Here is a 21,088-nt window from a genome sequence, read left to right as displayed (position 1 = left end):
GCCTCCTTTCAGCTCTTGGCATATTGAACATTGTGGAGGATTATTTAATGGGGCTTCACTTCTTGCCCAATTAGGCTCCAAGATGGTGTGTAAATGTAGCTCCTGGCCTGGGAGCAGTTTCCTCATAAATGCCAGAATGGCCATTATCAGAACTCCTTCATGAGTGAAAACAGACAGCTTTAATACAGACTCAACTTTAATTGAAAGATTGTGAGACCGGCAGTGGAGCAGTCTTTTTAAATCTCTGTTAAATGTCAATATCCGAACATTGGGACATTTCTTCCTTGTTCCATTTTGGAGGGAAAATGTCAAGCTGAGTTTCGCTTTCAAAGATGGCCGCATCATTGCCCGCGTCTTCTGGATTGGGGGTAACATATTAATAGTATTGGGATAACATTTGGATGACAGGTTCAGTGTAAGTAATTGGCTGTTGTAACGTGTCAGATTGTAATCTCGTAGCTGTTGTTTTTGATTCATGTGCACATGTTCAATTACAGAGGCTCATTAGGACTACAAGGTGATTAGTGGTTACAGCGCCGGACTTGATTTGTGAGAGCTGCTGTGCTCATTGTTTCTGAAGCTGTCCCCTGGTCAGCTGGAGAAGCAGCTCAGTGCAGATGCTTTGATTCTTCTCTGAAATGTCATTCTTTTAAAATTCATTTCATTAACCGATGCTTCTGCAGAGATAACCCTCAGAAGAAACCCAGCCTCAGTGGCTTTTCATTTCTCTTGGACTCTCCATAAAAAAGGGGGGGAGGGAATCTGGACGGACAGCTCTGCTCCCCTTGTGAGTCGATAGCAGCCAGCAGGTAAGCCTCTGTCTCCGTCTGCAGCGTGGCAGACACTTATTAGTGGTAATGTACTCCCATCATCCATCTCCAGGTGGGCTTCCGCCATTGATCTCAACACCACGGCTTGTCACTTGCTGCTCCTCTCACGGTGAAGCTCTGGTCGCTGCCGGCGCTGGCTTTATATGACCCAGCTTAACGTTCTGTCAATAGACTCCTGGCTGGACGGCTAAAATAAGAAGTGTGGGGTGACTTGTACAGGAGTGCACGGTGTTTTTGATTCTTCATTTAGCCCAAACAGAATAAGGCATCAGACATTCAAGAATCATCCAATCATGGATCCAAAAAATGTATTAACAGATGGAAAAAAGTGAATATTTGGTGGATTTTTATGAAGTCACTGGATGTACAAAGAATGAATAAGGCTGACCTGAAAAGATGTGCTTCAAAATGTACAGACAGTGTTTAAGCATTAATAAGAGGTTAAGGGCCTGTTTCCACTGGAGACATCTTTTTTTTCATATATGTTGGTAGTGCCCGTGACCTCATTTTTGAGCACTTCACTCAAGCTTAGTTACGCTAGGATACGAAAGTTGTCCCTTTGTGCTTCTGCTTTCTGTCTGATTGCTTTTAAATGTTACACCTTTTTTTTGGTTCACATTTGTTTTTATTCAACAGAATTTTTTAGTTTACACAAACTGTGTCATAGCAACGGCAGCAGCTTCAGACCATGAATTTTATCCTTGTAAGAGCAAATGGCATTAGTTTCTCCTCTGTACAAATCTTAGCCATTGTTGGGGCCATAAGGTATTCAACCCATAAGTAGACACAGGCCTTTAATGATTTTAAAGAAATGCCACAGTATTTTGTATTCAGATTGGTGATCTGAGAGTCAGTTTAGAATAAATGTTACAACTTTTTTTCTGGAGGCAAACTCCAATATTGTTCCAAACTGGTCTTTCATTTAAGAAAGACTCAAGGTGGGCTGAAAACATGTTCTTGAAAATCAGTAGAATACTTTGCATAGAAGGTCTTGACCGTGGTGGCCTTGACCAAAGGGAAGAAAACCACTGAATGCTTTGTGTGAAAGAATGACGTCATTTTAGCAGCCATACCTCCTTGCACGAAGCAGGAAATTTCTGCATTGTGCATCTCCAAAAATGTCTAACTTCTGCATGAACAAATTGTACCTCCCAGTGACTGAAGCAGGGACGGAGCCAGGATTTCAATTTTGGGTGGGCCGAACCAATTGTGGGTGGGCCTTAAATTACAAAAATGAGTAAATAACTATATAGATATGGATAAAGTGCTGTTACTATGTATGTTTTGGTTGATTTTTGATCCCTTAATATTTGATAAAATTTTAGTGTATCAGATGGTAATGACTCTCAGTGGTATCGGCCAAACGCCAAATGCTGTAATGCACCAGTTGGCTGCGCCGCCTCCACTTTCCATGTATTATACGCTGTGAGAGTAGCAAAATTAACCACAGTTCAACAATAGACCAAAATCTTTAGTCTTTTCCAAATCATTCTCTGGTCTTACAGGTATAACATGAGGCTGAATGAGTCATAACTTTTTGCCAACAGGCTAAAAATTGCCAAACTTGGCTCATTTTACATAGACATGGCGTCAAACACTAACAAAACAAGCGTAAAGTGACAAAATTTTTGGAATATTCCTCTCTAAAACCAATTTTAAAAAACAAAGAAAAATTAAATATGCCTAGTGGTCCAGGTCATGCCCCATGAGGTTCGCCTCCAAGCGGGTGACCCTGGTTCAAATCCAGGCTGCGGCCTGTTTCCGGCATGTCCTTCTCCACTCTCACCCTGTTTCCTACCCTAACCACTTTCCTGTCCTCACTAATTAAAGGCATGAAAAGACCAAAACATTGTTAGTTTACCCCATGCCTCAGCTTTTGTTTGTAGGGAACGTTATTGACGAAATAGCCAATAATTTGTAAATAGACATTTGAATCATTGTAAGTCCATACTGATATTTGCTGAACTTTTCAGTGTGTTGTCAAATTGGCTCTTCATTGTATATTGAATTCGTACAGCATCTTTTATCAAACAAACATTTGAGCTGCCAAAGACAGAAACACTGATATCCTACATTATAAAAGTGCACTCCTTCCTGTTTTTTGTCACTCTCCCTGTGAACTTTTTGTTTGGACTGCATGAGTTATTTACACTATCTGTATTTCAGATTTAATTGGGCTGGTTCACAGAGCCTTGACTAAATGTTTAATGTTTTTGGGCACTTGGTTGACCTGGTTCAGTGGTTTAACCAGTGGAGAATTAAATTTGGGTCCCTCCCCAAAGACCTCATCAGATGCCACTGAAATGAGGCCATCTGTTGGTGATGTGTTAGTAAGGTGGATACTGCAAACAGACAATGCTATGCAAAGCAGCTCAGCTGTTTTTAACCACAGTTGTGCTGAATTAAAACGCAACTATGTGCTTAGAATTAATCTCAGCTCAGCATTTTATTTAAAAACATTAATTCAAATCAAGAACCTGTCTTACAGGTAACTGAAAGGCATCCAGGATGACGTGAGAGACATGAAACATTGCCTCAGTTACTGCAACAATGATGAGTAGTTGTTTAATTTATGTATCTCTTAACTTAAATCTCTAGGTGTTGCTAAGTTCATGAAGATGCAAACAAACCATACTTCGCTCAAACTGTTCTATGTGTTAGTTTTCAATGCAGAAACTAATTTAATCCTCAACAGGGTTTTCTAATCTTGATCAGTAACCGGCTTACTGATTAAATAAACACCAAGAAAACACAAAATTACATAGATATTTCTTCTCTCATTGCCTCATTTTTCTGCTATTATTGCGCCACCAAACTAAATTAAGACTCATGATGGAAAGCAAGAAAGCCAGAGATTCTGTATTAATAGAAAAACATTGTGCACACACACACACACACACACACACACACACACACACACACACACACACACACACACACACACACACACACACACACACACTTTCGGATTGATACCATAGTTTGGGGTTCATTTTATTTCTGGAACTTTGTTCAACACAACAGTTTTAATACAGCTCCACCTGCAGACATCTGAGTAATATGGTGTAGTCTATAAAAAATAAATAAGTCTTCTGTTTTCTTTTTCATAATGACAAACGTTTTCATTGAACATTCATTAGATTATGAAGACGCCATAAAACACAATATTCTCGCCATGTTACACACAATTAACCATCCACAAAGATGTTAACAGTGACATGTCAGACTGTGGTGATACATTACTGCTGTAAATTAAATGTAAAACAGCTTCTCTTACTCACAGGGATTATTATTGACTTTATGAGTAACACCAGCTGGAGAGCACATTACATTCTGTTAGATTAATAACTCAGATTAGACGTCAATACACCAGGTATAAACAATTCACAGACAGGAAACAGTTTGCATCAATTAACTTTAAGGCTTTAACCTCAGTTATTTTTTTTTAACCCCAGTGCTGTCACTATTTTAAAATATATATTTACCCAGTACCAGGTTTTACTGTATTTTTTACCCCAATATCCAGGTTTCAACATATTTTACCCCCAGTACCCCAGTTTTACATTTATTTTTACCCATGTTTAAATATACCCAAAAGGCAATCTGCTGTCACCCCAGTACCCAGGTTTATTATATTTTAGGGCCATAGCAGCCCACTTATATATAATATATATTTTACCTGAGAACCCATTTTTGTAAATATATTCTTACCCTAGTACCCAGGTTTCAGTATACCCAGTTCACAATCTCTTTTTTCCCCAGTACCCAGTTTTCAATATATTCCTTTCCCAGTACCCAGGTTTATTATTTTTTTCCCCATAGTAGCCCACTTATAAATATTATATATTTTAACTGAGAACCCATTTTTTAAAAATATATTCTTACCCCAATACCCAGTTTACAATCTCTTTTTTTCCCCAGTACCCAGTTTTTAATATATTTCTACCCCAGTACCCAAGAGTTTAATATGTCCTTAACCAGTACCCAAGGGTTCCGATACACCATTACCCCAGTACCCAGTTTTTTAATCTACCCTCAGCCAGTGCCCCATTTATAGACTATAGATTTATATAAGCTTTTGTTTGAACATGTAAAAATACAGTTAGTATGTCAGAATAAACATGCATGTTACATTTAGACTTCCTCAATATAGACCTTTATGATATCTACATGGTTCACATTCACTTTGGCTGATGACAGATAGATACACACCAAACAACACATTTTCTGATAACCAACCACCAATGATGAAGCCTGATTTGATTTAAAGAAACATGAACCACAGTACACACCAGTAGACGAATCCCAGTCCCAGCACACTCTGAATGTTTACTCTGAATCACCATCAAAACATGCACGATTCAAGTTTCTGATGATAAAGATTCAGTTTTCTGAATATCAAAAATAGCAACCACAGTTAATCTAAGGTTTTATAAGCTTCATGCATCAACTGAATTGATTTGGCAAATTGCACACATGCCCTCACTGCACTTACTGCTATATGATTATTGCACTACAATACATCCCTAACCTCATTCTACCCTCTGAGTGCAAATAAAATGCACTTATAAACACTAGAACACAGTGGATTGCCTCGGTCACCACTGGACTATAGTTCACCTAAAAAATTGCACAGCTCATCACACTACATTTATTTAACTATTGCTATAATTAAGAGATATGGAAGAGGATAAGAGCCACTTTAATTATTTTTTTTGGAGGTAGGCTCAGTAAACACACTGAACAGTTCTGACTTTAAACAAGAGTCTGATGCTAAGGTCAAAATCTGACTTTAATCTCAAAATTTAGAGAAAAACATGAGATTTCTGGGATAAAATTCAGAGTTCTAAAAAAGGTCAGAATTCCAATTTTGATCTACATTTTTCTGACTTTTCCTGTAGAATTCTAAGATTTGAGAAAAAATCCAGTGCCTGAGTTTAATAGAATTGCATTTTCAATCCTGGAATTCCAAGCCTCATCTATTAATTTTGACCCTCTGTCTTTTAATTCTGACTTTGAAAAGCTCCAGTTTCAATTTTAGAATTCTTGAAAAAAAAAAATCTGAAATTTTGAGGAAAAGTTCAGAAAGGTTCTGATTTTAATTCCAGGATTCTGGGGTCAAAACATGTTCAGATTTGAAGATTACAATCTGAACCATACAATTAAAATCAGATTTCTTTTTTACTTTTGACTTCTCCCCACAAATGTTTAACTTTTGTCTTAGAATTTTAACTTAATAGAATTAAAGCTTTAATATCAGAATTTTCAATATAAAGTGATAGAATAGAACTTAATTTGTCATTGCAACAAAGTACAAAAAATTGCAAAATTTAATGAGAATAAACAAGAAAAAAATAAAATAAAATAATAATAACAATAATAATACAATTTTACCTGAATTTCAGAATCCCGAGAAAAACAAAACCTGATTTTTGATGTCAATCCCAAAATTCTAATTTTCCCCCACTGGCCTTTCCTCCAAGAATGAAATCTCAGTGGGCCTAATCCTCTTCGGTAAAGAACACATACATCTAATGTGCCACTTTCACCATACAGTATATTTTTCTTTAACCACTCATCTACGTTATCGATTACCCATCTACGTTTTTTACATAAATATCTTAAAGTGCTGTAACAGACAGATTCACACACAGACCACCTCTTTGGCAACCTCACAACAACAACAATAAATAAATAACCTCTGAACATTAAAATAGATCTGGAAAATGATCCAGTTTGTTGTTAGCATCATGGCACACACAGTGGTCACATTTACAGGATGTCAGGATTGTTTTAAGCCACTTAAATACAGTACGACAGGTAACCGTGTATTGAATTCTATTACTACTCTACATGGGTAAGTTCACTCATTGAGTCACACTCTGACAGAGGAGCAGCCCCCTCACATCAGTGCTACAAAGCAGGCATGGCTTCAGTTTCCTAAAGGTGTCAGACCAGTTCATCTAAGTCTGCTGAGTGGAGCTGGGTCCCTGTTTGACCCCAGGTCATTCTGATGTCTGCACACATCCAGAACAAACTGAATGGGTTTCTACTTTCAGTCACATGTTTGAGATTTACATACGAGTTTTAAGGCTTTGCACGTGTTGATACATTAACACTATTGCACACACACAACAAAGACACACACTGGCATCTGAACTACTGAGTCTAAAGCTGGAGTCTAAGTCTACGAGTGAAGAGCGGAGCAGCTTAGTCAGCCTGCTCTCTCTGTATGGCTTACTTCCCTGATTTCTGAGGCTGGCCCGCTCCTTTGCTGCTATTAGCCACTTTGCTATCAGCTGGTTTGCTGGCTGCAGCGCTGCTTCTATTGCACAAGTCCCTGATTTCCAGCAGGCCCTCGTTCAGGGCTTTGACGAAGACGGCCGAGCTTGTCTCCGTGTTCTCCCAGAAACTGGACACACAGAAGAGGATGTGGTTGGACTGTGGGTTGTAACAGGCGCCGTAGCCATTGGGAACCACTGGGCCGTAGCAGCAGAACATTTCAACTGTGGTGGGGACCTGAGGGGACACATAATTGAGTGATTGAGGGGGAAACTTAAGTATTTGAGAGAAATTAATCAGAATAGAAATGCAAGCAGCAGTTTTGGTCATTTTATAATCTTATTTTATCCTTTTGTTAGACTAAGGGTTCAGTATACTGCTATGAAATATGAGAAAATGTTCCTCCAGATTTTGGTTTTAGCAATACCCTTTACATTCCCTCAATTCATGTTAGCCGTGATTTTTGTTTGTTTGTTTCTGTCAAAATCCAGCTTCAAGGCTGTGTTTCTTTTTCCATTTTATATTTCATGGATAAATACTGTATTTTCCAGAGTATAGGCCCCATCAGTCAAAAAAATGCGTCATGAAGAGGAAGCATACATATATAAATTGTAATTATTTAAAATAATTTTGTGTTTTCACATTATTGCCAGAGAGAGCTATGTAAGTGTTTGTATACTATTAAGAGGTTTACTTATTTTTCCCACAGCACCTCATATTTGTGACCATAGTTAAGTTTCAGTTTCTTTTCTCTTGGTGTGCTCCTCTCCAGCTCAGCAAGTGTTGCTGGTTAGACTGGTGCAGTGTGAGCTTAAGGCCCCGTTTGCACGACAATGTTTCATCTGAAACCAGTGAAACAAATCTGTGTTTACACAGAAACGCAGAGGGACTCAAAACGCTGTAGTAAGCATGCCAGGCCTGTAGGTGGTGCTATAACTGTTTTGCCTTGAAGACGCTTTTGGTAGATCTCCACTGAAGTAGAGTTGGGCCAATCATCTGGTGTAATGGGGAATGCTAAGTTAAAAAGTGGAGCAACAGATACAGATTTTGTTAAGGACAGTCAGCAGATTGAGCAGCACAAGCACAACACGGTAGTTCGCGACGGTCGTAACAACAGTACTGTTGTCCTGTTGTATGTGCTCGGGCGAAGCAGAGCATGACGTCAGCGTTTCCACTGAAAACGCTGGCTAACTGTTTACACGGCAACGGTGTCGGCAGTGTTTAAGAAAAATCCCACTCTGGAGGCCGTTTTCAAAAGTTCGCGTTTTAGGTCGACTGAAACGCTGTTTCCATGTAAACACGAGGCTGAAACGCAACAAAACTTTTGCGTTTCATCCTGAAAACCGATATCCGTTGCCCCTAAATAAGCTCCATCAGATGAACGTCCTCATTTTTAAAAAGTTACGCAAGTTTTGACTAGGAATGGGTACTGAATTAGGTACTTTTATAGGTACCAACCCGAATTCTGTCAAAAGTACCGGGTAGCGATTCATGTAAAATCAAAAGGTACCATGTTTAGGTACCTGAATGCATCTTTGTGACTGTAAGGGAGTGGAAGAGTACACGACTTTCCTTGCTGGACATGAACACAGCATTGCAAGGTTATATATGGAAAAATTAGCATGTTAAATTGAAAAGAATGTATATTTTATTAATAAACAAATTGATATTTTTTACCACATAAACTCAAAAAAGTACCGAAAAGTGGTACCGTTGGGTACCGGTACTGATTGCCAGGTACCGGGCATCAGTACCGTATTGTTTCAAATGTGAAAGGTACCCATACCTAGTTTTGACGCTAGTTTGTGACTCACGTCCCGAAAAACTGTCAACAAGAAGAGTGCAGAAGAGGTGAGTGATTTTTTATTTCTTTAAATCAAAAAAAAGTGTGACGCATAGTCCGGAAAACACGGTAATTCAACATGTTAAAATGATAAATTAAAAGCTTGAATATATGTTAATGCTTTTTAGTTTTGAGCCAGAATTTGATAAGTAAACCAAAGTTTAAGAGTTGTGCCTCAATGTTTTTGTCCACTTGTAGAACAGGCTCTCAGTTGGTTAGACTACAAACTGTCACTGTAACTTGCATTAATTGTACATTCACCTTGAACTTTATGTACGTGGATCCACTTAATAAGAACTCTTTAATAAGTGTGTTTTAACTTTGCATGGGAAAACAAAATGATGATCTAGTTAAAAGCTGAGTGGAGAAGTTGAGTCAGGCAGGGTTCCTAATTAAAAATAAAGGACAGGATGCAAAAAGCCCAAAACAAGCATAAACAAAACATCTTAATTAGCCTGGTGCTTTTGTAAAGCTTTGTTGTGCTGTCTTCACTCTCTGTGCTGAGGTCAGTGACACTTCATGAGAGGCCCTCTGTCTCAACAGTTTGTGCTTAGCTCTCATATGACTAGAGAGCTGTGCTAATTACTTGATAGTTGCTCAAAAATACAAAAGAAACAAACAACTTTGATGCATTTTAGAAGAATTCAACAGTTCAAAGGTTTTGTTTTAGGAGGTAAAACAAGAAAGAGAAGGCGTTAAGTTACAGGATATGAGATTCAGGACCACCAGCAGTATCTCTTTATTCCTCATATAAACTGAGAAATGGATGAGTCATTGATTAAGGGAAAAATATATCTTTATGTATCAAACTTTCTGTCCAACATCAATCATAAACTTAAAAAAAAAATGAAAGAATACGTTAAAATCAAACAAAGGTCAGCTGTTACCTGGCTGGTAGAGAGGATGAAGTGGTTACTGGCCATGAATGTCTCGTCACAGAAAATCTCTGGTCTCTCCAGGTTGAGCTCCTTTGAGATTCTCAGGAGTCCGAGGAGATGATTGTCTATCGCCATTCCTGTAATAGCCTGAAAAATGCAGTCTTGTGTCAGTAATCAAAAGTAAAAAATGACAACTCTTTTCTAGGGTGACATCTTTTGTAGAATTTCTTTTATGCTTGTGAAAGTGGTCACAGTTGAAATTACCGTAAATATCATAAATGTGGGAAATTGCTAAGCGCCGCCGTGTTGGCTATGGCTGCCTTTTGTAGGAAGCCCTTTCTTCTTTGTCCGTTTCTTGTAATTTTTTCGTCTCTTTTTAGTCATTTTTGTATTTGGAGTGGATCATTACTTTGTACAGCTCATTTGTTGGTCATGGACACCAAACTTTTTGCGTCTTCAGAGAAATTTTTACCTTTTTTTGCTCCTGTGTTTGTCTGGAGATCTTACATGTAACCATGGCTGCATTGTTTACATGTGAAATCAGCTGTTGGCAGCCTGTAGCGTGTCAATGCTAACTGGTGTAAGGCCAGATGTTTCCCCACAAGGTGAGGAGAAGTAGGTGAGGACGACGTACTGGTTCTCAGGATCCAGCAGACAGAGACTGAACAGACTGCTGAAGAAGCTCAGTCCTGGACCCTGTGGAGGTAGAGGCTGGCTGAACTGGAGAATGATGGACAAGCTGTCATCATCTATTTTCTTATGAACCTTTTTGCACTTTCTATACACTTTCTTACTTTCGTTTTCTTGATTGCTGCTGTGACTTCAATTTCGTTGTACTTGTTATAATGACAATAAAGTTCTATTCTTTTCTAAATGGCTCGCTTGTGCAGCAGCTCTAAAAACCCACTGATTAACATTTCGTGTCTTGTTTGAGTTATCCGCACACAAGGTTAAGTGTCAACACCATATGTTGTGGGTGTTATTTTCCCAGGGAGTCTTTGATGGACTATTTCTTGGCCAGGTGTGGTGACTTCCAGGCACATTTCCACCAAGTTGCCAGCCCTTGCCAAGACGTAGCCCCCAAAAATTGATGTTAATCAGGGAGCTGTGGAGTTGCTGGTGGGTGGATGTTTTTCCCTCTTGGGTAGGAGCTGACTCGCTGCCTTTTTCCACTCAGTTTTTGATAAACCATCCAACCTTGTTGGGGCTTATGCTTTATGTATGCTGGCAACATTTCAGCACCACGTTCAAGTGCCAAGTGTGCGCTAATACTCACTGCAATTGTGTAGTTGGTCTGGGCGTTGATCGCGTCCCTCAGTCGCTTCATTTTTTCTGAATCCTGTAGAACAAGTTAAAAACACAGCTTTCATTTTTCACCTGTAGTTCCTGTATCCTTTTTTTTCCAAAGCTGTAAAACCCACGTTCAGATCATCTGCCCGTATAGGGACACTTCACACAGGCTCCTCACACCTGCTTCATTTAATCCAGCAGATGTGGGGGTTACCCAGTAATTGTGGTCAAAGTGTGAAAAATGACTCACGGTGTAAGCGACCCTCTCGTCTGTCATGGACTTGACAAAAGCAAGGGCCTCAGGTGTGGCAGAGCGAATGTTATCTACTCGACCTTCTTGGAAACGCCGAATGGACGCGCTCTCGTAGGTGGACACAAGCCTCCCCCTGCACCTGTGAAAGACATGGTCGCATCAGCATCAGTAAATCAGAAAAAGACAACTCGGACTGCTTGGATCATGATTTTTACCATACTTGAAAAATGCGAGCTGTAAGGCAACTTGAATGAATGCATCCGGACTCATCCTCTGTTTCTTGATGAACTCTTTCCCATATGCGTCAAACGTGAACACGTCCATGTCGAGATTATTCACCAGCCTGAAGAAGGAGAAGAAGAGAAGATTTCAGACCTGACTTCTGAAGAAGAACTGGTCAATGTGGTTTTGAATGATAAAGTTGGTGCTGGCCTTTGGAGTCTGTCCCCAGCAGCTGTTAACAGTCCCTGGATGTGTGTGTTACATTTCCAGAGCAGTCGTCTTGGAGGGGGGAGTTCTCGAACGCTGGCTGCACTCCCCATCTTGGATGGAGTACCTGTTCTGTTCAAGAGAACGACAGCATGTTGGAGCCAGATAGAGAGATCGAAAGACTCAGGCTTTTTATTCGAGACAGTCATGGTCGCAAATGAAAGCCTGGGTTAGATTCCCCTGATGCCAAGTCAAGGTGGCATGAAAACTTGGCTTGAGAGGCCTCAGTCATTGCCCTGTTGTAAGAACAAGCCCCTCTCAGCTTGTACTACCCCAATCTATGACTTTATGCACAAATCTCAACGGGATAACTTACATATATTTCATGACGTATTCCGAGCACTGCACCAGGACTATCCCCTCAAACGGTGAATGCTCGCACACAACTCCACACACTCCGTCCATTCCTACAACAAACTGAGAAATGTTGGATTAGCCAACAAGCCAAACTCTAGATTCTTGGAGGATGAGAAGAGCCCAGGATGTTTTCCTACCTGCATTGACTTGTCATACCAGCGGTTGGCCCCGTTCTTTTCCCTGCCTCCACCATGCAGCATCAGCAGAGCCCTGGTCGTATCTCTGGGCTCCAGACCACAGGGTTCATCCAGGCACACCACGCAAATACAGCTCTCGATCAAGGCAAGGGAGTCCCTGTTGGTTTGATCTGGATAGAGATGGGATATGTCACAGTTTGTTTGCTTGAAATGTGTTTACAGTTAATCAAAAATGGGAACTGTTGAAACCTTTTGTTAGGACGTCTCTGGCTTGGGCCCACTCTGTTCTCCCATCAGACGTCAGGAGACCAAAAGGAGGGAGCCTCTCTTCAGCGTTGTTTGACATTTTCAGGATTTTCTCAAGTTGGGAAAAGATCTCTGTCTCATTGAGCTGCTTGCCATTTGGGGTTACATCCAGCACGAAAAACTAGAGAAAGATAAAAACAGAGTGATCCTACATTTCTGAATTATCTGTGCTTGTTGTTACTGCGTAGAGAGCCATGACTTTCCTAATACCAAAGACGGTAAAGCCCATTGTCATCAGTGATATGTCCCGTCCTCTTCAATCAGTTAAACATGGAAGCATAAGAGGCTAATTCAATCAGCAGTAATTAAGTTAAGAGCTTGTATCCCCACAGGGACAGGCTCTTATGAGCCCCAGATTGATAGTTCCCAGAACCATTTGCAGGTGAGAGCTCCAGCTCGTGTGCCAATTCAGAGGCACAATCTGCAAACTGAATGTGATCCAGGAAAACCTCAGACCTCCAGATTTCATTGTTAGGGGTTTAATGCATTTAAGCATTTATCCTTTTTAATGCGTCATTAGTCAGGAAATTGCACCTGGAAGATATTGTTGTAGAAGTGGTGGCTTTTTGCAGGGGATTTGATGAATTTGTTAAGGCATGCATTATGGGAAACACCTTTGGTTGGATTTGGTCCATAGGGGTAAAAACCAGACGCAAGGAATTAGGAATTTTACATTTTGTCTGTCTGCGCATGCAGTGACCTCCACTACAGAGTCATGTCTCTTTGATAACACTTTATAATAGCCATCATCTATCAAGGGTAAACAGATAGTTAATACACCAGTAGTTAATAGTTATATATCATTAAAAAATATAGATAATAGTTAAAATGTTTGCTAATGAATTACTGTAATTGATGTTCCATTAACAGTTTGTTGACCCACGTATTATCACATTTTATACACTATATTAACTAACTTAACTATGTAATTAACATAACGTGTTATCATCTATTTTTTAACACAGTGTTTGTTTGAAGATCACAGCCATGGAGGATTACTTATGGGCCTTGTTCCTTTCAATCAGAGACTTCTCCTGATCCTCTGGAATTTTGTACAGGGGAAGAATAAAATCCCAAATTTATTTGAAGTAATAGGCTGAGGAACATTATCCTGAAGCTGTTGAACTATTAGCTCATGCAGTTTCTCACAGACTGACTTAAACGATAAGGCAGCTGATGAGAGATGGGAATATAGATCAGGATATGACATGTGACGAAGGATCAAGACCTGGAGTCCAACCTGTGACCCCTGTGATGACATCACCAACTTATATATATGGTAACCTGGCTCATTCATTAACTTCATGTATCATCAGTCAAATAGAAATTTATTTTTCTGTGCTTGTGTGTGGCTGTTTTCCAAACCGCCTATTACATACTACATGTGAATGTAGTATGTAGTAGGCACTACATACTACCTACTGCTTTTGTATGTAGTATGACTATTCTGTTGGGTCTGTTTTATAGTATACTACTCTGGTTTCCCGTTTCAGTAGTGGAGCTACAGATGTTTTTTTTCCCCCTTTATTATAAATGTACAAAACAATCTATTGGCAGATCTTGGCTTTTTAGTTATTTTGTTAATCATATAACACAGAATCATCATCATCATCATCATTGCTTTCTAATCTTACACCAAAAGTTATATCCATTACTGGAAATAAATCTGAAAGGGATTTTTATTTTCACAGCTGATGGGAAAACACTTCTATATAATCCACATATGGTTTAAAAAGACAATTAGTGGTTTATATTTAATGAATTTGTAGAAGAAAACGCCTCTTTTACAACTGGAAATGAAGCGATTCACTGATGTTTCTTCGCATCACTTCACTTCTATCTCACAGACCGTCTCACGTTAGTGTTGTTGTATTGTAGTTGTAATGCCGACTCATTCCAATAGATGGCGGTAATTCACCAAAACCTGCAACCCATATAGACATACAGCAATAGCGCCATGCATTGTGGGAAACAGTATGCCAGATAGACTGGTCTGTTGCATACTGAGAAACTTTCCTGGATCAGTAGGACATCCAAGGATTTTTAGTATCCTGCAGATTTTGCAAGTTTTCGCATACTGACTACTACATACTGAAATTCAGCCAAAATAGTTAGGCACCACTAGTCTTGTAGGCAGTTTGAAAAACAGCCTATGTGTGTGCACCATAAAAAAAATGGACGCCATCTCGCTCTCGGCTTAAAGTGAGATTGCCAGAGAAACTGCTCCCCCTGGTGGCTGGCTGCAGTATTGGTCAAAATCTCTGTCTCCCCAGTCATTCCAGATGGGCTGTGGTCAAACTTCAAAAAATTAATACAACTCATAGAAATGTTTCTCACATCTGTGTGCTAGGATGATATGCAGTTATGATTAGGCTGCATTGTGTTCAAGTCCTTTTTTCTGAAAAGTTCCATTTTCATTATTTATAAGAGGTTAAAAATGATGATTGACAGCTGCCATCCATGAGTAGATTTTATGGGAATAGTCAAATACATCAGGAAGGAAAACTAGGAAGAGGTTAGTCTTTCCAAAGGATAAAAATCTCTTTTCTCTCCCAGCTCCACTCACATTCTTGCTGAGTCCCTTGTAGGCTCGACTGCACAGACTCTGGCTGTGACTGGGGTATTTTGGCTTTAAAACTGTATAATGGTAAGAGGTGGAGCCACGCTGTCCACTCTTTGTACAGTCTATGATGTGCACATATATCATATGTTTATTTAAGTCTAGAAACTTCCCTCCTCATCTCCCCCTTTTCACAAACTGTGATAAAAAAGTTTTTATTTTTTTGGTAACTGCTTATTTATTCAGTGTAGACGAGCTCGTCTTCTTTGAATTCCTTTGAGACAAGTTTGTGATTAATCACTTTTGGGAGTTAAATGCTCAAACTTTCCTTTTGGCTGTTGCTAGAAAAAAGCTTTGCACAGAGCACCACTGAGGTTTAACGGTGAGGAAGATTTTCTGTGAAATTATATCTGCAAACATCATATCCGTTGCCTTTTTAACCTTTGACCTTTCAGTGCGTAATGTTTTCTGTATAATCCAATAAATCTCCTCATCTTTATGCTTTTCTTAAATGATCAGGGCTCTCATCTCGCAGTGCAATGGAGTGTGCAAAGTGTCCTCACAGCCCTGCATCCTGACCTGGTTCTTGCACGCCACAATGATGTGCTCTGGCACTGAGGAGGCCGTGTTCATCTGGACCTTCAGTGTGTCTGTCTTCAGCCCGGGGTAGCGGTAGGAGGTGAAGAGGCGGTAGTACTGCTCCATGCACAGAGGGGTCCCAGCCAGCTGGCCTCGAGCGAAATCCACCGGCAGAGCTCTCCTAAGAGACATTACAACCCATCGGATTATCTCTGAGGAATGATCACTTTTTATTTTCTCTTTTTGATCCATTAAGGGTTCAACTTACGCATCAATGAGAGCTTTATACTCCAGCACTCCTCTGATGAGACGAGCAGAAAATCTTAAAGGAGTGACAAGGTTGAAATTAGAAAAACAGGGTGGTAAATTCACCTTAAAGAAGAAACCCACAGAAAAAAGTCTGGTGATTATGATTAGATGTCCTCTCATCTCTCTAACAGTAATCACATCATGGCTAATTACTGGGATGCAGTGGGCGAGCTGCGTGTGTTTATCAGCGTTACTGAGAGACAGAGAGAGTCAGCCGGAGTGGGCGGTGAGGGCAAACAGGGAAAACACAGAGCCCTGTCAGCCCTCGTGTTGTGTGTCATTTGTCTCAGTGTTATTACGTTCAGAGCCAGATCGATACGGAGGAGGCGGCCCGCGGAGCACCACACCCCTAAATGAAGCCTGACTAGCAGTCTCTGCGGAGAGCTTGGTCCTGTCGCTCCCAATCTAATAAGTGTCTGTGTCAGTGGATTACCAGCTCGCTCGAGGTGCTCTGGAAATATTCAGTTAGTGCGGCACGAGCTGACAAAAGCTAATGTGAGTCGCAGAGCTCGGAGGGAGCGGTGTGATGTCTGGTGGAGCAGAGCTCATTTAATAACAGACAGAGATTCAACCAGGGGATGATGCTCTGTTTGTCTGATGTCTATCTGAGGAACATACAGCCTGTCAGTGACTTTAAGTGAGTGATGTACTGCGTAGTTAAAGTCAGTGAGGATGGAAACCAAACCTTTGATCATCACTTCCTCTGAGGTCTTTGAAAACTTCACCCTCATGTACTCAAATTACATCTGCAGAAATTAATCTCAGTTAATTCTGAGAGTTATTCTGTTGAAGTCCAATTTAAATTCAAACAGATTTGTATAACTGCGTGACTTGTTTGTTTTTAAGCACAGATTGTGGTGCATCAGGTTTTTTTTTTTTTTTTTTACAGTTAATTTGATTTGTCAAAATCAATAAACTTAAATAGTTTTTCTCTTAAATTAAGACCAGTTGGAGACAGGTGAAACAACATCTCAGTCTACTGGAATATCTGTTGTGTAACATGTTGGCAGAAACAGAGTGTGAAAGTTTGCAAATTACTGTAATTGTAATTTTAAAAAAAATTCCAAGACCACCTAGGATAAAATTGAGAAACATTAGTGTCTTGAAAAACACTTGTTTTGAATTTGATGCCAGCGCTCTGGGGACATGTTGGAACAAAGGAGTTTGAAAATGTTTTTCATATGATGTGCCAAATCCACTAAGTGAGTTGTCCCTATCTTTTTTAAAGCAAAGAATGTTAAGTCCATGATTTCCAAAACAAATGCCAAAATTTTGATTGGTCAGACCCCATGACAGTTTTCCACATGGGCTGAGAAGTTGTTTTAATTTCTGGACCGTGTTGATGTGTGGTCCAGTAGATTTTTAACCTGCACTTTCGGTTACAGCAACAAACTGTCTTCACTGAAAGTGGCATTTGGGAGGGATTTTGAGCTCATGCAGTGGCTTCCACTACAGAGTCATGACTGTTTTTGGATTTTGGCCCAGAATCCCCAAACTACAATCAGACCCCGGGGTCAGAGAAAGAAGTTTCCAGCAGATTCCTTTCAGCGTGACCAACAATATCCAGGTAGCTGATTTAAAGAAATAAAAGTATGATTACGTCATCTCCAACTTTGACCCATGTTGTAATTTCAGAAAGCAATGTACATTTACAATACATTAAGCCAGTTGATTAAATCTGAAAGAATTATTTTACTGGAACTGAAAACATGTAACTACATAAAGTTTGGTTAGAAATAAAAGTTGGCCAAACTTAATCTGAATTGTAATTTTCCTCTTTTTGCAAAAATCCAATTGAAGGGTCTGCGTAAATCAATAAACATGTGTCATTTTATGCATCAAGGGTTGAGTTTAACATTTATACAGTGATTTAGAGGAGAAATATGAATATCGTGATATGTATATAGTGTTTTGGTATACAGCCTAAATATATAGAGATGTTGGTTTTGGGCAATATCGTGCAGCACTTACGGGAAGAAGAAAACCCGATTTCTTTCATTTTCCACTTTGACAGGAAATGTGTGATGTGTTTTCAGCTGGATGTTTTAAATCTAAGGTAACAGCAATAATGAGGCAATAACAGACCCCAAAGAATGAGTTACTGACAGGAAAAGTATCCTGAGTAACTGCAAAACAGAGTTTAAATTTTTGAGAAAATTTCTCTTGTATTTGTTGTTTTGTTTTATATTGGCTGTTGTCAATGGGTGGATATAACTTCACTTCAGTGAATTGTTGCAGAATCTGAATTGATTACACTTTCTGCTGTTTAAGTCTTTTTCTTCTAACCTGAACAGCAGGAGCCAGAAGTCCAGCACCAACCTGAGAGCATCTTTCTGATCCCTGAAGTTCTGCTTGGGAAACACCATGACCGGACTGGAGTTAACAGGCAGAGCCAACCTGTTGTTCAGGTACATGTCCTCCAGCCAGTACTCGTACACCTAAACAAAGAGTCACTCTGTGAGAAATGTTGCTTCATTAAGCTCTTTGGACTCAGAGCTATTACTTTCAGAGCCGAGACCTGTGTGCAGCGGAGGAAAAAACCATTACAGTGTATCACTGCCACATGAAAGCAGAGAGTCAGGGAGAGTGGGAGCGTGATAGATTTCACTGCGCCGGATGAGTTGTGGACTGAGCGATCGGCCAGACGGGGGAGGAGGAGGAGGGGGAGAGATTGAAGTGAAGAAGTACGAGCAGGAGAGTCAAATAAATCCTCATCGCCAGGTGTTTACCTCTTTAAACACTTCATCAATAGATTTAAATGATCTCTAGAGTCCGTGTCAGGTTAGAGACAAAATCTGAGGCATATTTCTGCTCGTTTTTTCTACTGGATGGAGCAGACGCAGAGAGGTGTCTCATTATTTATGATTAAAGGCACTAATCTGTGTTAGAAGAATGATGATGATTTTTAACTCAGTTTAAATAAATTTATTGAATTTTACAATTTAGAAACACATCTAACAACTTAAAGGAGGATTTAGTTTGACTCATGTGCAAATGTGTGATTTCTTACCCAGTTGTTCGTCTTGTCCCTCCTCTCTAGAAGCTTCTTCTGCAACACCTCCCCGACTCCTCCTGGAGCCCCAAACTTCTCCACGATGGCCTTCGTCTTCTTAAACTGCTCCTCTTTCACCAGGTGTTGAACGCACCTCAGGTACATGTCGAGGGTTTGTTTCAGCGGGGGCACAGAGACTTTGGGCAGCACCTGGTCGTAAAAAACAACATGTGTATCTGAGCACTCAGAGCCAATTATGTCGTTTTTATGTCCTCCTTATGATTCGCAGAGGGTTCATTAGTTAAAGGAGTATTCCCTCACATCTTCTCTTTATTATTTCATTATTAAAACCTGGGTTAATAATTCATCTTAAATGCTTTGAGTGTTTCCAAGTCCTGGTGCCTTGTGGGAATTGAAAACACTCTTGTTTTATTTTATTTTTTCTTATGTAAATTGATTATTTTTTCTTTCTGATGTGTGATCATTTGCATAAAACTGCCAAAGAATACTGACCAGGATATTATAAGTGTAAAATAGATATTCTAGAAGTGGATTCCTGAAAAACAGAGACTTTTTTCTTAGGGATTTTTTTTTTTTTTTTGTCTTTTTTCGTTTTCTGATCAGTCAGCTTCAAAACTTCCTTGCAACCAGTAAAAAAAAAAAAAGTCAATCTCAACATATTCATTATTTCTCAAACTCTCCATTGATTTCTCTAAACGCAGGGCCTGCTCTCATTTCTCCCCTAGCGGTCAGAGAGTGAAGCAGCCGCTGTCCGTGGTGCTGAAACACACCTCCTGTTACTCTGCCAACTTCAGCACCGCGGACAGCGACCGCGCTCAGCCCGATAAGGAAAATTAACTGAGCCATTTTTGGAAAAACATAATTTCACAGTTGATAACATTTGTTCTCTTACTTGGCTGCCTTGGTCCCTGGCCGGTTCTTTCTCCATGATTGGCATCTCTGCACCCCAGCCCGGTCAGAGGGAAACAATGTGGAAACCTTCAAGTAACCGTGTGAGTCCAGCCGCCCTGAACGCAACATGTGAGACATTTAAGGGAAAGGTGTAAATAAAAGATGGGCCTGGGTGAGGATGAAAGCTGTCTGGATCGTGAGCCGGCGCACTTCCATTCGTCATCATTTTGCAGCCTGGTGCAATTTGCTGCGTGTCCTTGAATCCCAGCTGCGCCTCTTTGCTCACCGCTGCACGGAAATGTGCGGCCACGAAAAACTCACTCCATCTCTATTTCAGCCTGAATGCTTCCATAAAAAATGTTTGTAAGCCGACAAATATGAGAAAGTAATTTCATTCTTTGCTGATTATTTTTATAAATAGTTTAAAATAAGTATGATGCCTTACTGGAATCAACGAAAACACCTGAAATAATTAACAATTATAAAGTTTTAATGGTTGTTTTGAAAAGCAAAGTTGACTTTTTGGATTCAGATAAAAACATCAACAATCTTTCAGTAAGTAATGCACGTGTCACTAAGTTTCTCACAAGCACAGAGTTCTTATAAAAAGTGACAAAAAGTTGTCATACCTGATCAGTACAGCGCTCAGAAGGGTCAGAGAAGTCTTGGTTGGAAGTTCGCTTCACTTCCCACGTCCACGCTGTCAAATCCCATATTAGTGAGCAGGCTGGTCCGGGCGCGTGGCTGCTCCCCCGTCCAGTCGCTGCGCCATACGGCTGTGACTCCACATTGGAGCGCGCGCAGGAAAAGATGCTGAAGGTGTTTGCGTCTACCTACCCCCCTGAGGCAAGAAACTCCTCCCATCGAAATCTATTCGCGGAACATATTATCTAACAGCTTGCTTCAAACCCCCTCACCCCCCCCCCCCCCCCCCCCCCCCCCCCACGCCTGATGATCATTTAAAAAGGAGTGAGAGTCGTTTTCTTTTGGTGTGTCATTCACGTGTTGGACGAGTGAGGGGAGAAGTTATGGTGCGTTTACGGCTCGTATTTCATTTTTCTGTGTGAGCTT

At 40.2% G+C, this 21,088-nt stretch overlaps 1 protein-coding gene across 1 annotated transcript; it reads right to left on the bottom strand.

Annotated features, from left to right (window-relative positions):
* Nucleotides 1-3,819: 3,819 nt before the first annotated feature.
* On the bottom strand, nucleotides 3,820-20,808 carry chatb (choline O-acetyltransferase b). The gene is made up of 15 exons (XM_074662480.1): nucleotides 20,647-20,808; nucleotides 20,019-20,133; nucleotides 19,124-19,315; nucleotides 18,433-18,551; nucleotides 16,073-16,126; nucleotides 15,805-15,985; nucleotides 12,609-12,786; nucleotides 12,360-12,529; nucleotides 12,182-12,282; nucleotides 11,809-11,937; nucleotides 11,597-11,719; nucleotides 11,374-11,515; nucleotides 11,110-11,172; nucleotides 9,843-9,980; nucleotides 3,820-7,349 (listed from the first exon to the last, which is right to left on the bottom strand). The coding sequence occupies exons 2-15, from the start codon at nucleotides 20,061-20,063 to the stop codon at nucleotides 7,068-7,070; spliced, it is 1,917 nt and encodes a 638-aa protein (XP_074518581.1). The 5' UTR covers nucleotides 20,064-20,133; nucleotides 20,647-20,808; the 3' UTR covers nucleotides 3,820-7,067.
* Between the last annotated feature and the right edge of the window lie 280 nt (nucleotides 20,809-21,088).

Source organism: Halichoeres trimaculatus, unplaced genomic scaffold, assembly GCF_033239565.1.
Source record: "Halichoeres trimaculatus isolate MK-OKI-2021-1 unplaced genomic scaffold, fHalTri1.1 fHalTri1_scaffold_23, whole genome shotgun sequence".
NCBI classification, from domain to species: domain Eukaryota; kingdom Metazoa; phylum Chordata; class Actinopteri; order Labriformes; family Labridae; genus Halichoeres; species Halichoeres trimaculatus.
The sequence above is the reverse complement of the archived record's forward strand: the minus strand, read 5'-3'. Positions and strand labels throughout refer to the sequence as shown.